This window comes from Cupressus sempervirens, chromosome 11 (assembly GCF_028749045.1).
Source record: "Cupressus sempervirens isolate cs-2001-9-10 chromosome 11, ASM2874904v1, whole genome shotgun sequence".
In the NCBI taxonomy this organism is placed as follows: domain Eukaryota; kingdom Viridiplantae; phylum Streptophyta; class Pinopsida; order Cupressales; family Cupressaceae; genus Cupressus; species Cupressus sempervirens.
The window spans coordinates 676,254,147-676,271,208 of NC_143128.1; the positions used below are offsets into that span (position 1 = coordinate 676,254,147).

The window sequence follows — 17,062 nt, forward strand, 5'->3', positions numbered from 1 at the left end:
AGATACATAAACCCTTGGAAATTTCCTTAGAAGAAAAGCAATCCCATCTCCCACGGAAAAAATGCTTACCTTGTCCACATCTATTTAAAATATTTTTATTATTTATAGAATTTTATTTTATAATATTTAAAATTTTGCTTTCCAAGCGTGTGTTTCAAGTCAGCGAGCTAAAGTGATTAAAGTGATTAAATGAAATTGCTTTGGGACGATCGAATGGCTGAAATTTTCTGCCCCATCGGATGAACGACGAATTCTCCTAAAATTTACTTCCAAATATCTGACCACCTTAAATTCCTATATCGATTTTTACCCTGCACCCTGCAAAATTTCCACGTAATCTCTAAATAGATTCATCCATTCAATTGCTTCTTCCTGGAGAACAGTTACGCAAGTAGCTTTGTATTTAACATATATCCGGTTGCAGTGTGCTGGAAGAGCTGCTTGTTTGACTGGGCTTTTCTGAGGGGAAGAATTGATTGAATTAGAGCGGAGAAAATTTAAAAAATGGCAGAGAGAGAAGGGAATCGGGGCAGGGTAATAGGGGACTACGTGCTTGAGAAGCAGATTGGATCAGGCTCCTTTGCTGTTGTGTGGCGCTCGAGGCACATACACGATGGTTATGAAGTTGCCATCAAAGAAATCGCCACTGAAAAGCTCAGTAGAAAGCTGAAGGATAATCTATTTTCGGAGATTTATATTCTCAAGCAAATAAACCATCCTAATATCATCCGTCTACATGACATTGTCAATGACAAGGTCAGTGGTCTGTTTTTAATTTTCTTCATAGAATATTTGTTTTCACAATTTAGTAAATTTCTCGTTTCAGGAGAACTTTTGCTTTAGCTGGCTTAACCTGGGGATTACTTGTTGGGTCAAAAAAGCTTAGCCCAATCTTCGTCAAATAGTTCTAACCCAATAAGTGGGATGCAAAATTTTATCTAATTTAATTTGTTATCCCGTCTTCTAGAATCTGAACCAGGGGCTCGATTACAAACGCTTCAGTATTGTTATGAAATTTAATGGGTTATCGTGTCTAATAGAATTTTAAGGTGACGCTTCACTTAAAACTTCATTTCTTGTTTCACTCCTGCTTACCAGGCGGGGTACCAAAACCCCATTATATCGTCACTTATATATATTTTTATTTTGTTATTTGGCAGTGTAACCTTCACCTTGATTCCAATGAGGCATTTCTCGGGAAAATATGGCATACTGATAGCTAGATGCAGTCTTTAGCTAATTATAACACTTCAAGGTTTTCAAGGGATTCGAATCTGGAGCTCAGCTAAGCAAGCTCCAAGAATTTACACTTAATCTCATTGTATTTGACAATTCACGTATGTGTTAGTCTTTAATTGGGGATAATTGGGAATATTAAGAAACTAAAAGAACTGAGAGCCTTCTTCTTTCTTAAACACTAGTTGCCACAGTTTCCCTTCATTTGCATGCTCCACTACTTTGCAGGTCCTTTTTTCCTTTCAAAGTTTTAATTGGTAGTTAGTTACTCCAATTACATGTCGACTTTTTGTAGCTTGGACTGGTAGTTTTGTATAGATGTGGTGTCTGCGCATTTGGAAGTTGTCCAATTACTTTTCCATGCACTCAATTCATGTAAAAATGAAGAATTTGTAATGTTTAGGGAAAAAACACATTAATTATATTTTCAGTTAATGTTGGCTTATTTTATCTCTGAGGTCCAATTTTAGTAGAGATAAATTCAATGGAAGCAAAAACAAAAGGAACCAGCACCAGCAAGAGATAGATAATAAAATTCTTCTAATTGATTTATCAAATGAACAGTATATACACTTGCTCCCCTACAGATTTCTTCTCCCCGTGACTTCGTATCCAAAAACTTGACCTAAACCTAAACCTAAAAATTCTATTTATACTTGCTAGGATGGTCTACAGAACATTCTAGATTATTACAAAAAAGGAAAACCAACCCAAAGAGACTTCCCACCAATACGGCTTACAGAAAATTCTACATCAATATAGAATAGGGAAGACTGACCCCAGAATGGTCTGAACAAATCCCAAGAAAAGATCTTATCCTAATGACGAGATTGGGATAAATTCCTCAAGTCGGCTCGTGCAGAAATCACATCCAAAATAATTTTATGTGGGTGCTCCTGCACCAGTTTAGGGAAAAAGCACATTAATTATAATTTTAGTTAATGTTGGCTTATTTTATCTCTGAGGTCCAATTTTAGCTTGGAGCTAGTTTTAGTGTGAAACTAGTTTCAGTGTTGAGCTAATTTTAGTGTGATGCTGATTTAAGCTTGGAGCTAATTTTAGAGTGGAGCTAAATTTAGGTTGGAGATCTTGGGTCACTGGATGTTATAAATTGGAGTGTGGAGAAAACATTAGATACAAGTGTAAGGAAGAGATTTCTTGGAGACAGTGTATTAGATGCAAATGGATTTACAAAGTAGAAGGCTTGTGTCATTGGCAAAGACTTCTCTTAGTGTGAAGGGATCGATTATGAGGCGACCTTTGCTTTGACAAAAAGATGAGCACTATTAGATTATTCTTAGCCATGATAGCTCAGTATAACTGGGAGGTCCATCAAATGGACGTCAAAAGTGCTTTTCTAAACAATAATTTATAGCAAGAGGTTTACATGACACTACCTCCTGGATTCAAGGTTGCCGGTAAAGAACACCAAGTACTCAAACTGTGGAAACACTCTATGGTCTCAAACAGGTTCCTTGGGCATAGTATATGAAAATTGATCAGTACCTCGCAGATCATGGTTTCTAGAGGAGTCCTTCTGATTCAAATCTGTATGTCAAGACTATTGGCAGTGACATCATCCTTCTAGTTATTTATGTTGATGATCTGATCATTGTTGGCAGTTGGACATCTTTGGTTCGAGAAATCGAACAAAATTTATGCTAGTCTTTTGACATGACTGACCTTGGACTTCTGCACTACTTCCTAGGTGTTGTGGTTTGGTACCAATCACATGGAATCTTTATCTTACAGGCTCTGCTTGACAAATTCAGAACACAGGACGACAAACCTGCATCTACACTTAGGGACTTTGGTCTGAAGTTGTTGGGCAAATCTGGCTTTTCTAGTTGAGAATGAATCTGCATTTAGGCAACTGGTGGGCAGTTTGATCTATCTCACCACCGCTAGACCCGATCTTAGCTTTGCCTGAATTACATATCCCACTTCATGATAACGTCACCTTTAGATCATTGGGCTGCAGCGAAGTGCATCCTGTACTATGTCGAGGGCGCTTCAGACTTTGGTATCCTTTATGGATGAACCAAAGATCTCAGACTCATCAGTCACACAGATTTGGATTGGGGAGGCTCTGTTGATGACAAAAAGTCCATTTCTGGTTATGCCTTCAGTTTGGATAGGTTGTATCACTTGGACCAGTAAGAAGCAACAAGCTGTTTCTCTTTCTTCAATAGAAACTGAATATTGGGGAACAGTCAAAGCAGGTTGTGAGGTAGTATGGCTTCGAAAGATGCTTTCCGACATCCATATGTCTCAAGCAGGTCTGTCACCCCTCTTTTTCGACACTCAAGGGGTGCTTAAACTTGCCAAAAATCCAGTCTTTTATGAGTGAACCAAGCATATTGACATCCATTGTCAGTTCATCTGACAATTGGGTTGAAGATGGATTTGTCGTTCCTTACAGCAGACGAGACTGCTGATATTCACTTCAAGTCCCTCCTTCTAGATAAATTTGTTCAGTTTAGGGGGTTCCTTGGTGTAGTTGATAGATTGACCATTTAGTGTGGGTATAAGAATAATATTTCTGAATATCTTATTTATTATTCTTTTAATGGTCAATATCGTGTACCTTATAAATATTCGTGTACCTTATAAATATTAGAATGTTCCTAATATTCTTTATTCTTTTGTTATTAAAATGTTTTTTTAATTATAACGGTTGTTTTGTAATAGATATATTGTCTTTGTAAAGTATACATAATCATCTTGCTCATTCATTAATCTATCCAATAATTTACCGAATTAGCTGTGTAATACTTATGCTTGTTCTCTTTTTGGCAGACCTAATTAAGTCCTTTGATGAAGAAGTTGATATAAATTGAGGATCATTTCAGTGTATTGAAGTGCGTTGAAGCTATTTGCGAAGATTAGTTTGGATTGTGTGCTTTCACGATCATATCAATTTGTATATTAGTATTGAGACAACAAATGTATGTGTGGTGTTTGTCATTCAAGGATGACTATTTGCTTGAAGAATTGGTGGAGGTGATATGTTGAAGGTTTGTTCATTTCGTTTCATAATATTCATGTATCCTGCTAGAAGATAGTGAGTCCTTCTTGGTAGTTTTGTATCGTGCCTTGAAGCAATGCATTTTAGTTTGCATGTCCTTTGTAACTCGCCCTAAGGCAATTCTCCTTAGCCTGCAAGTCCAGAGCAGTGAGTTTCCTTTGCAGTGAGCTTTAAACATTCATTGTAAACTGTTTTTCATATAGTGTGAGTGTGATCTCACCGTGGTTTTCCCCTTCCTGGGTTTTCCACGTAAGTTTGGTGTTCTCATATGTATGATGTTTGTTGCTTTATCTTTACCTATTGCGAATTTGGTTAATTAATTGATGTGGAAATTTGACTGAAAAAGTTTAGAGTATGTGATCAAGACTGAATCAACTCCTCTCTTCCCCTACTCATAGTCTTGGGGCTGTTCAATAACTCAGACAGGAAAAGTGTATTAGCAGATGGCTTTGCTGAAATTGTTGTCGAATTTCACTAGGAAGTTAGGATAAATTGGAAGAATAATATAAAATATAAGGAGCATGCTGATCAAAGAAAAAGGGCCCATCTCAAGCAGGATCTCGTGTTAGCCCATGTAAGGAGAGAGAGGTTTCCCCATGGAACCTATAATAAACTAAAGTGGAAAAAGACTGGACCACACTAGTCCTTAAGGAAGATTACAAATTTCCAACAAATGCCTATGAGGTAGAGTTACCTGATGGTATTGGTATTTCATCAATTTTTTACATTACTGAATTACATCATGATTATTGAGATTAAAATTTTGAAGAACAAGGTATAGCTCTAGAATAATATAAGGTTGGGTACAAAAATTACCTTAGAAGATAAAGGATGAGGTAGAAGCTGTCATAGATCTTTGAAGAGTCAAGAAGAAAAGAGAAAAGGAATGATCAAGTATTTAGTTAAATGGAAAAATAAGCCAGTTGAAAAGGTAACTTGATGCTCTCATCCAAAGTGGCTGAACAAGGGATAACAGTTCCAGAATCTTTATAAATTTTTCCCGAGTTTCAGAGACACAGAACACTTTTCATCTACTCATTTTTCTTTTATTATGACGCAGGAGCATTTCCTTTTATTTTGAAATTGGAGTTAACCTTGCATTATTTTGTTGATTATCTTGGTGAGTTGTGGCTGGTTGTTTTTATTCTTATACTGGATTGATTCCTATTTCTGGCTGTGAACCATTTCCTGGCAATTGTAGAGCTGGCAGTGGTTATGTTCTATTTTTAGTTCTTTTTTATTATGGCAGCTAGGAATCCTGACAACTGCGGGTCTAGCAGCAGTTTTGAACTGTTTGTCCATTTAAAAAAAATGTGATTTTCCTGGACACCTGGCTACTCGATTGACAACAGCAGCCCTCTCTGATGCTGGTCCTATTTAATGGCATTTTGGGGAGGAGGTTTTGGAGAGATTTTGGGGTGACCTGTGAAGGTGAGTTAGTTTTTGGGTAGGTTAATTTTGCTGTGTGTATTTCATGGTGGATGGAGGAGCTTGTGAAGCCTTTAGGAAGGCATATCTTGTAGGTCACAATTGTGGACAAGTTGGTAAATAATGAGAAGTTGTTTAAATGGTTTTGTGATTGCAGTCATCTTAATGTTCAGGTTTTGGAAACATTATTTGTGGCGGTTAAGCCAATTGTTTGTAATATCATCTGAATTATAATTAACTGTTCATTGGCTTTTTTTATTTTGAACATCTGTCTGCCTGAATCATTCACATGAAAAGGTTTTCAGTTCAGGACTGCATCACTAAATACACTAAATAGGAGAGGAAAGGGAAAAGAAGCTGATGAGGGGTTACAAGGTTAGTTGGCAAGTTGTATAGAATGAGGGTGGAGGTGGTGAGTTAGCTTTGGAGCAAGATAGTGAAGTTTGAGAAACAAGAATACTGATACCTCGGTTTTTATAGAAGGGGGGGGGGGAGGGGGAGGGGTGGTGTTCTCCCAGCATGGGGCCACACTGAAACTAGAATTCCCTCTGCACCAGCCCGGTTTGTTTACAATTAATGGCGCTTGCTAGAATAGGAGCCTAAAATTTTATGGATCAGCGCAGGCCCCCCCCAATAATAATTGTAGATTAGTTGGAAGCTACTTTAGCCCTACCATTCTATAGGCGAGTGGGAGGAATAGCTCGCCCGGGTGGGCCAGGCAGATTATTGCCTATTATTCTATTATTGCAAGGACCGGAACCTCTACCCTGATGATTCTATACGTAACATGCCCACAGGGCAGCAGGGTGGCCCTACTATCTATTCGCGGGCTAAAGGGGCGGGCAGGCTATAGTTGAGTAGGGCCGGGGGCAACCAACCAGCCCCTATGATAACTTATAATCTTTTTTCTTCCATGATATACTGCTGTTTAATAATAAATGTTGAGCAGTTGAATTGTTTTGATCATTCCACTCATAAAGGGCATAATTTTAGTACTGTTTTTAGTATGACTATTAGTGTAATCTGATTCTAAGTTGGATGTTTCTTTATTGGTTCAGTGGCTACATTAGCCAAAGCACTAAGCCAGACTTTGGTTCGCAGTTTGATCTGAAATACGTGTACAATCAAATGCAATGTTGTGAACAATTTTAATAATTTCCTATGTTTCCAGTTGTTTATTTTACCATTTTCTCTCAGAAGTATTGGTCAATTTCCCAAAGTTGAAAACAATAAACTGTACCATTATCTAATCTACGGTCAAAAATAAACTAGAGACAGGTAAGCTAGTAACGTACCCTTTCTCTTATTTGTGGAAGTGAACTGCTTCTTGCAGATGCTTATGATTTCCATTCATTATTGCATATGCGTGCTTAAAATTTCAATATTGCATTTCCTTTTAGTCTTCATTGTCAATGCAATCCCTTTTTCATAATCCGTGCTAGTCAAAGCTTTCACATTTGTTAGATCATTAATCTTGTGTTATTGGGTCCTTCAAAAGGAACCAATATATCCATGTGGTTCTGGTTTGGGTTCAGATCCTTTATGGGCTTGCCCATTGGTACACCCACAGTATCACCTAGATGCCTCATGCCCTCTGTTGGCTTTTGTAGTGATTGGAGATAGAAAATTGGCCCTTTGAGAGAGAAATCTTCATTGTTGTAAGGCTTTTCTGCCATGGCTGATGAAATCTTCACCGATGATGGGCTTTAGCAGATCCCAGTTGGACTACATTGACGGACTTTAGCTGGTTCTAGGTTGACTCCGCTAATGCGCTTTCCCCCTGATGAATTGCAATGTCTGTTGAAGTGTTTATGCTGTAACAAAATTTGTACACAACCTGCCACTCCCACACTTACACTTGGAAAGGGTTATACACCATGCTTGAAATGTCATTGTGGACAACATGCAAAGTGTTTCACTATCAAACACAAGTTAGGCTTTTTTTGCAATCCTTTAATTTTAGAGACTTGTTTGGCCTCTAGAGTTTAAATATATTTGGTACTGAAAGTGGGTACACAAGTGACATGACCGTAGAGCCCGCATTTTGTGAGAACTTCACTTTTCCATTTGTGTGAAACGTACAGGGCATACAAGATATTGACAATTCAGGTGCACAAAGAAAGGACTGGGCACTCAGTACACTTCTGATGTTCTCCCAATTTTGAAAACAGTATGCTTGCAATTGAGCAGAATTTGTATATTTTGGTACGTGTACCCACACCCTCCGGATACTCAGTGGAGAGCTTCATAGCTAAGGACCTTGATTAGGATTTCTGATTTGCTTTTGGTTTTTTGTTTGCGTATCAATACGTAATCAGTTTGAAACTTTGATACAATACTGATTAACCATAAACTTTATCAATGTTCAAATCAAAAGTTGATGATTTGTAATATGTCAATGTTATATGATTAATCATTTGTAATATGTCACTGTTATGCATCTGATCATTTATCATGCATTATTATTACGAACATATAGAAAATCTGAAACTGAAAACAACACATAACATTTTTGAACTTTATCATTGTTCTTGTTTTGGAAAACAATTGACATCACTCATAATTTCAGATTTTCTGTAAATATTAAACTATAATAATAAAGAAGTTTGACATACCCAAGTACGTCCCCTATTTTGAAAAATAGCTGTACCCGTACCCTAAGTACCCAAGTGCCCAAGTACCCCCATCCCCATGTAACCTTGCCACAAACAGATACAAAACAGGTCAAGTCTGGATTCTGTGGGATATGTATTTTATTCTGGTTGTGTAATGGTTTGAAACTGAAAGTTGTAATTTGCTTTTACATTTTACCAATGTAACAGGCCACAGGCAGGATTTATATTGTGTTGGAGTATTGCACTGGTGGTGATTTGGCTGCATACATCCAATATCACAGAAGGTCTTCAGAAGTTGTTGCAAGACATTTAATGAGGCAACTTGGTAAACTCCATACCTATACCTGGATTTGACAAGTTTTTAGCCTTGTACAATGAAATTATTTTAAAGAAAGAATGGTCATCTTTAAAGGCTAATTAATTAATTTTGTTTTCTACTGCATTTTTTTGGGTGATTTTACAAGTATATTTGTTTCTTCAATTGATATTTTTGCGTTCTCAAAACACTCACATTTACTTCGTTTTCTTCTCAGCTGATGGCTTACAGGTTCTCCATGAAAACAACCTTATACACAGGGATTTGAAACCACAGGTGAAAATATTGATATTTTGGGGATATTGGGAGTGAGAGGTGCATTGGCATGCAGAAAATTAATTATTGACGTTTCTTTAAAATGGCTATACTTGCTTCATTATTTTTCCTCCATTCCAACTCTCTCTCTCTGATCCAGAGAAGCAAATTTATTTCTAGAAAATTTACTGCATCATTCAAAGATTTTAAATTGATTTTGATGACATGCAGCTAATTAAAATTTACAAAATATGTTTTTACAGCAGAATTGAGAATTATATGGGAGATGCTAATTAGGGGTTTAATCAATCGTTTATTGGTTTCTTGCTTTAGAATGTCTTTAATCATCCAGAAAATAAGAATGTGCTTTGCTCAGAATGTCTTTTTGCTGCAGGATAAGACTTATCCCAAGTTAGCCTCCTTTCAAGTACCCAAATCTATTTTTGCGCATAGAAACAAATGCTCAATCAAATTCATGTTGGTCTCACAGTTCAAAATAGTACAGAAAAAAAATTCAATCAAAACAACCAAATATTATCATAATCCTGCCCCTGTAGGTGAAATATTCTTTGCCAAACAGAAATAAACAAAATCTCTATTCTTGGCACAATAATAATAATTTTTACCGATTTTCAGGTTTGGTCTGAAATTAAATTAAAATCAGAATAGTCTTAAAATGAAATATATGTTCCAAAAAAAACTATTTTACTTCAATTCAAACTCAGACTGATTTTCCTCTACAATATTTGAGCATAATAGAATACCTGGATACTGGTGATAGACGTAAGAAATCTCCTTGAATGTCTGAGAAATGGTGGCCTCTTTGAATCCAGAGATGAAATTGTTCAACCTGCAGATTGGCACCCAAAGATTAAATATTAAGAAGTTACTGTTGCCGAACTTCAACAAGAACCAGTGCTGTTCTATGCCTTCGACCATTCATGTAGCTTTGGAGGATCATCCAAGCCGAGATTCCATGGGGTTATCATCCTAGAGAGAGAGAGAGAGAGAGAGAGAGAGAGAGAGAGAGAGAATGCCACCTTGCTGAGCGACTTGTTAAAGTCAAAGAACCCTAAAATTCACTTTACTATCAATCCCTACATATCAGGTGATTTCCTTAAATAAATAGACGATGACATTACTTACTGAGCCATTAAACTAAATCATCGATGTAATCTTCAGCGCCCCACTTCATTAAGTCTTAGGATAAGATAAGATAAAATTATTAATGTCCAACAAAAGACCACAAAAGGTCTATGGGACTGGGAGTTTACAAACAGACAGCTGACAACAACAGGAGCACCAAATGGTGTCTGAAGCAAACAACAAGAAGCAAGAAGAGACAAATAGGAACCACTTAAGTGACAAAGGGCCCACATAATCATCTCCTTTTATTTCATAAAATTGGCTATGTTTGGAAGATGCACAACAAGCATCGAACTTAGCAAAGTATTTATCAAAAGCTTATTTAAGATGGGACATTGCAGTAGGGTTCAGTAGTGATACTTTTGGTTTATATTAATATAATATTAATAATCAAAATCAAATTCACATCGGTTTGTGCTGTTTGAAGTATTTAAGAAAAAGAAATGAAATATGTCAACCTCTATTTACCTAACCCTTTTTCTGTGAGATTCACTAGTGCTACTTCTGGTTTGTATTAGTTGCAAAGGTGAACATGATGACTTAGTTTGGTCAAAATCTCTCGTGACCATGTCTTGTCACATCGTCAAGAAAATATATTGAAATATATTGCTATATGGAAAGAAACTTCTTATGGTATTTTTTAGATTCACTAATATTAATCCAGTTACATTTTCGTAAAATAGTTTCTTATCTCCACTGAATCTATTGGCTTGAGTTTATATTGTTTCTATTTTTGCTGGTGCCATGTACCCCATCTGAAACCCTAATGCAGTGTCCCCATCAAAGTCAGCAAACATAATGCTCAAGAGATGTCAGTAGGTGATTGATTAATAATTCAAGGAATGGTTTAAGAAGAGTCACGATTAAGATGGTAGTGAATCAGTGATGATATAAAGCAGCTGCAAGTACCATGTGGAAACTAAGATTGTGATATCCGACCCATAAATTGTAGCCAACATTTATATAATATGGAGTTATCTTAGTTAAAAACAATGACACAAAAGGGACCTAACCCTCAATATGTAGAGCGTTTGAGCTTCCTTCGGACGTTACCTATTCCTGTGAATGTTGGCAAGTGAATATCAGGAGCTTAACATATCCTATTACGGCAACTATGGCTTGGCTGGAACCTTAATGGAAGAGCATGTATATTTTAGTTGTTATTGATTAATATTATATGGACAATAACAATTGCTGATTTTAATCAGGAAATTGTTTGCATTGCTGAGAAAGTCGGTAAGCATGTATATGTATTATTATCTAAGTTGCCAATTTGGGTTTGGGGACGGATTCGGGTTCGGGGTTCGGGTTTGTGGATTCAGGCAAATTTTTTTTCCTCATTTGGGTTCATGAGTATAGATATATATGTATATATATGCACAAAAAAAAAGAAACTTGCATAGCTGTAAAACTAACTTACTAAGTCATTTCATAGTATGAATATATCAATGTTACTTGATTATTGATCAATGCCAAATGCCAAAGATAAACATTAAATACTCATTAATCTATGTTAATGTTGTAAATAAAATCATACATTGAATTACGAAAATGCAAAATGGAATTTCAAAACATAGACTACTTCATCAGATTGATAGACAATAAATTATAATTTAATAAAGTTTGAAACATGGTGATAGATCATAAATGAGTCAATGACAAATGTTTAAACATAGTTTATCGATGATCATAGACTCATAGTATCAAAGATGCAAATGCCCTTCAAGGGTAAAATGGGTCATCAACATATGAGGGATCAATGGCTTCATCCTCATCTATATCATTTTCCTCATCATTGGAACCCAAACCGGTTCCACTAGCTTCAGATGCAACTACATCCTCCTCCTCGTCCTCCTCAACATTTAGCAAGGTAATTCTAGATATATCCTGGATAGTCATATCCAAGTCAGAAGTCTCAAGTAGTACATCCCATAACTTCTCTGGTTCCTTCTTATATCCTGGATCCTTGTGTGATAGGAGGTGTCAGTTGTTGTGAATAAATACCAGGTCCTCTGCTTTCTTTGAACTCAACCGCTTACATTTCACTGAGTGGATAAAGGAGTATGTACTCCAATTCCGCTCAGCAGTAAAAGAGCTCGCAACTGAGAGAGACAACCAACATACAATTAAAAAAAATTAGAAATTGTAATTTTACAATATAATGGGAATTTAAGAGTGCTAATTCACAAGCTAAGTGGGCATAAGAAAAGGAAAAAAAAACTTAAATACATACTTGTGACAAGAGCTTAATGGCAAGAGGTTGAAGGTATATGTAACTTTGCCCATGTAAGTACCACCATCCAAACACATCCATTCTACTTTGGTCATTGATTGCATCAGGGTCTGCATTTTTGCCTGAGACAAAATCTACAAACTCCCTCCTAATATTCAATGCCACATCGGATCACTAAAGAGCCTGCTAACTGCCCTCTTATACCCAGTAGCAACTTTAGGATCTTTGTATGGTGCCACTCTACCAGGAATAGAAAGTATCTCACCGCTATAATATCTGGGAGAAAGTGCATATTCCAGGAGGTGTAAAGGTGGAGTCATCTTGTTCTAGCAATGTAGAACAATTTTCTTCACCTTATTGTACAAGGTATTCTCAGGATCCTGCTCTCTCCTCTGAATGACCTGGGATGTCAGATGATGTACATATAAGTTATCTTGATGTAGTGTTAATAACTTAATTAAAATAAAAAATCAAAATCTCTCAATAAACAAGGATAAAGTATTGTATAAAAATTTAAACTTACTGATTTCATTCTTTCTAGCATGGAGTCCATTGCATCATATATGTCCCCCAAACAAGGCTCATCAGTGTCGGCATACCGAAGCATAGACATGATTGGCTTGGTGAGTCCTAATGCATATTCCACCCTATACTAAAAATCATCACTCAAGATCATATCCTCTACAGTTTTAGCCCTTTCTGTATCGGTTTCCTTCCATCCACCCCATTTGCTGCTAATAACCATTTGACACAATGCTTCTTTCACCCTCACAAGTCATCTAAGGACGATTGTGTTTGAAGCAAACCTTGTTTCAGCAACCTATTACTATGTTAATTCAAATTGTAAGTTAATATAATAACACATTTCAAATATCAAATATGTAAACAACACAAAAATTAAAAATATGTATTCAATTATGTAAAGTATGACACAAAAATTAAAATGAGAAATGAAGTTAAATAAAGTTTAAAATTTACCTTCAATAATTCCAAGCAGGAGAAAGTTCTGAAAATTGCTTGTGACATATGGTGGTTTGTCACAAACATTTGAATCTGCTCACCCTTCTCATACATTTTTTTCACCCATTCAATTTGGGTGTCAATTGCTTTCATCACCAAGTTCAAGGAGTGGACTGTGCATGGTGTCCAAGAGATATGCTCATATTGTGCTTCTACCAAAGCACTTGTAGCCTTACTAACTTTAGAATTGTCCATTATTACTTGGACAACATTGTCAATTCCCACGGACTCTATGGATTCAATGAGAAGTTCGGCAATAAAATTTGCATCCTTTACCTGCCCTTTACAATCAACCACCCTCAAAAACATTGCCCCCTTGGGGCAGACATTAATCACATTTATTAATGGATGGTTTTTGCAATCTTTCCATCCATCAGAGACAATGCTCAACCCCATTTGGATCCAATAATCTCTTATTGGTTTGAGGAGGTTTTCTACATTCTTTCTCTCATTATGCAATACCGTTCTCAACTTTTCATATTTAGGGGCTCGGTAACCACAAGGTGCTTCATTTATTGCTTGCACCATCGCTCTCCAATAAGGTGATCTCACTAGATTGAATGAAACACCATTCGTAATGAGGCAACACCCAATCTTTATGTCAACAATTTCTCTCTTTTCATTTTCAAATGCCTTATCTAATGGGCCTCTCTTGTGGGATGGGGGTGTTTATATTTCATCTTCATCCGTAGATGGGGTAGGCAGGAAGGGATGTGGTCTAGTGGTTGTTTGAGAGGGTGGTGTTGGTGGTTTTTGCTTTGATTTAACTTTTTTCGCCTTTGATACTAACCTATCAGCCTCTTGTTGTTCTTTTAACAAGCCTATTATTTGAGAAGCCGACAACCTCTTTTTACCTCCCTCTAGGGGCCCCTCACACATGCTAATCCCTTGACCTGGTGGGCCTATCAAATGATGTTTAACCCGGTAATATGAGCTTCTATATTGTTTTTGACAAAAATGGCATTTCCATATATACCCTCCCCCACCAACACATTGCTCAATTCTTGTTGTATAATTCCACAAAGGAGATCTTTTATCAATTTTAAATCTTTGAGATCCCACCCCACCCACTGAACTTTGATTCCTCATTCTATGATTCTTGCAATCTATAAAAAAAATAAAATAAAAAAAATTTCAGAACTTATACAAAACTTGATAAAAAATTAGAACAATAAAAAAACTAAAAAAAAATTATGAAAGAAGCAAAAGGAAGGATCAAATGCCTACCTAGAACACTCAACACTGATTATTTGAAGGATTTGAGACTCCACAAACAATCTCTACAACCTTCTCTTCAAACTTGCAAAATGGCCACACCAAAATGAGAGAGCAAAATGTGAAAGCAAATGAGAGATTAGATGAATGAAAAGTATCTAATATGCCTTCCTTTAGGGTTTGAAAAAAAAACAATAAAAAAATTGTTTTTATGACCACTTTATGGCCCCACATGTTGCTGGTCCTCTTGGATTCGCTTGAGTTCGCTGCGGGTCAGGGCAGGGTCCGTGTTTGGGCTTGTGGGTCAAGTGCGGGTCCGTGCTTGACCCACAGGCCCAAACACGGACCCTGCCCGGACTTTCCTGGGGACTCGGGCTCGAATCCGAACCCGGACCCAAGCTACAGGGTCCGAACCCAACAACCTAGATTATTATTGCTGGTAAGCATCGCATAATAGAAAAATGGTTTTCTGTGACTTATGTATTATCATTAATTTATCAAATATTATACATGAATGCTAAATGGACCAATGTATGGTCTAGTGCGTATGCTGTACATAAAGTATACATACATACATACATATTCCTAATTATTCATAATTCATTTGGAGTTAGTTTATTCACAGCCTATTCCTTAATCACTTGCAATTTTAGTTTATTAGCAGCCTATTTCTTAATCATTTGCAATAGGCCCTTAAGAGGATAGGTTAGCGTTGTGCATGGAGAGGCAGATTAAAACCTCACAAGGTAGGTGATTCCCAAGGTAAGGATGTGGTTCTGAAGCCTTGACGGAGCATACTTGAAGTTTGGTGTCAAGAGGCCTACAAGAAGTAAATCCCCAACCTCCTTAGGCTTGGGTTCAAAGGAGAAGTAAGGAAGTCGGTTTAAATATGTTAACTACCAAATGTATTATGAATTATTCATTGTTTTTTTAATTGAATTGATTTGGATGCTCAGTAATGTATGCGGACTATTGATAGCCTCCTAGTTGGGGACATTACAATTGGTATCAGAGTATTAATTCTACATGGAAGTTAAGTTAATCCAATATAGCTAAATGACACAAATATCATTAGAAAAGTAAAGAAGGAAACTGGTAACAAATTTGAACTCCATTTTGAACAATAATATAGGGGAATCCAGGGAAAATGATTTAGAACATTCATGAGATGACAACCAAAGCATTAATGGACCAAAACAAATGAACAACCTAAGTAATCCAAGCCTTACAAAATATCCCTAAAAAATATGAGCACTTTTATTAGTAATTCTAAGACTAATTCTCCAAATAGAAGAAACATAAGATTTAATCATTTAGAAAATAATAATGAAACCTCTACATTTGTGATACCAAAAATCACTTCCTACCTAGAGATGATATACTGAGGGAGGAAGAAGAAATAGATCCACTCACCAATAGTACCGAGGATATGGCCACAACGTAATGAGATTTATATCCCAAGGTGAGAAGGACTATATCATGAAGGGAATATTGAGGGAATTTTGTGAAGCGAAAAGACATGAAACAACTAGAAGAGGAAGGCGTCATCCAAATAAGGACTTAAAACACAAAGTGAATAAGATAATTCTTCCAAACATCAATGGGTCTTGTAAAATAGCAGCCCATGCATGGTTACAAAAGGTAAATAATTATTTCACCTCATCCTGATGGCAAAAAGAGGATGCCATGCAATTTTTTATCTTACATTAGAGGGATTCGTCCATGAATGGGGGGCATCATGAAATCCATAGGCAAGGGCACCAAAGTGTAATTTTTAATGAGGAATTCTCAAAAAAATTAATCAAAAGATTTAATTGAAAGCACCCTTAGAAAGATTTTAAAGACGAATGCAGTTAAAGTAAAAAAGAACATTGGAAGGTTACATAATAGATTTCCAAAAAATTGCAATTAGAGTTTCAGGGGTTGATGACGTTTTTGTGGTGCTCATTTAACCACGAGCATTGATTTTCCCTCTCAACTATAGACAATATCCGATTGTCTCCCTTGAGCACTGTTGCTTCTGGATATATCAGATTGTGTGCATACATTGATTTCATTTCCAAGAGGAATATTTTATCTTCCTTTATATATGTTGGTGGTGCCCCTTCACCAATAGTCACCACTCTATGCTCAAATTAATTAATTTAAATATTAATATAGTGTTATTATATTGTAATAATAATAATTTTTTAAAATAAATTATATTATATAAATAATAATGTCACAGTACGATTATAATATAATTATATTATCTCAATGATAATATAATAATTATATTATCAATATAAATATTATATCATAGTAATTATATTATCACAACCTTTATGTAATCTATGTCGGCCTAAGGAATACGATCATAACTACATTAGCATCAACAATTCCTCTTAACTAGGGGGGAATCCTTCTTGACAACTTTTGGCTTTTCCCTCACCCTAACATCAACACTTCTCTTAGCTAGGGAGGATCTTCTTGATAACTTCTGGTTTGTCATCTTGATGCTAACATCAACACTTTCTCTTAGCTAGGGAGGATCTTCTCAAATATTTGAGTTATAGAATTATGTCCAGTAT

At 36.3% G+C, this 17,062-nt stretch overlaps 1 protein-coding gene across 3 annotated transcripts in view; it reads left to right on the forward strand.

Annotated features, from left to right (window-relative positions):
- Window positions 1-204: 204 nt before the first annotated feature.
- Window positions 205-17,062, forward strand: part of LOC149531532 (serine/threonine-protein kinase ATG1c-like) — a 124,437-nt gene continuing 107,579 nt past the window's right edge. For 2 of the 3 annotated variants that reach the window (XM_089811624.1, XM_089811625.1), the window contains exons 1-3: window positions 297-756; window positions 8,515-8,632; window positions 8,841-8,899. In XM_089811624.1, coding sequence (XP_089667750.1) covers window positions 505-756; window positions 8,515-8,632; window positions 8,841-8,899 — 429 coding nt within the window. In that variant the 5' untranslated portion in view covers window positions 297-504. Of the gene's footprint in view, window positions 757-8,514; window positions 8,633-8,840; window positions 8,900-17,062 lie in introns of all 3 variants that reach the window. The other variant, XM_089811623.1, reaches the window with a different exon arrangement.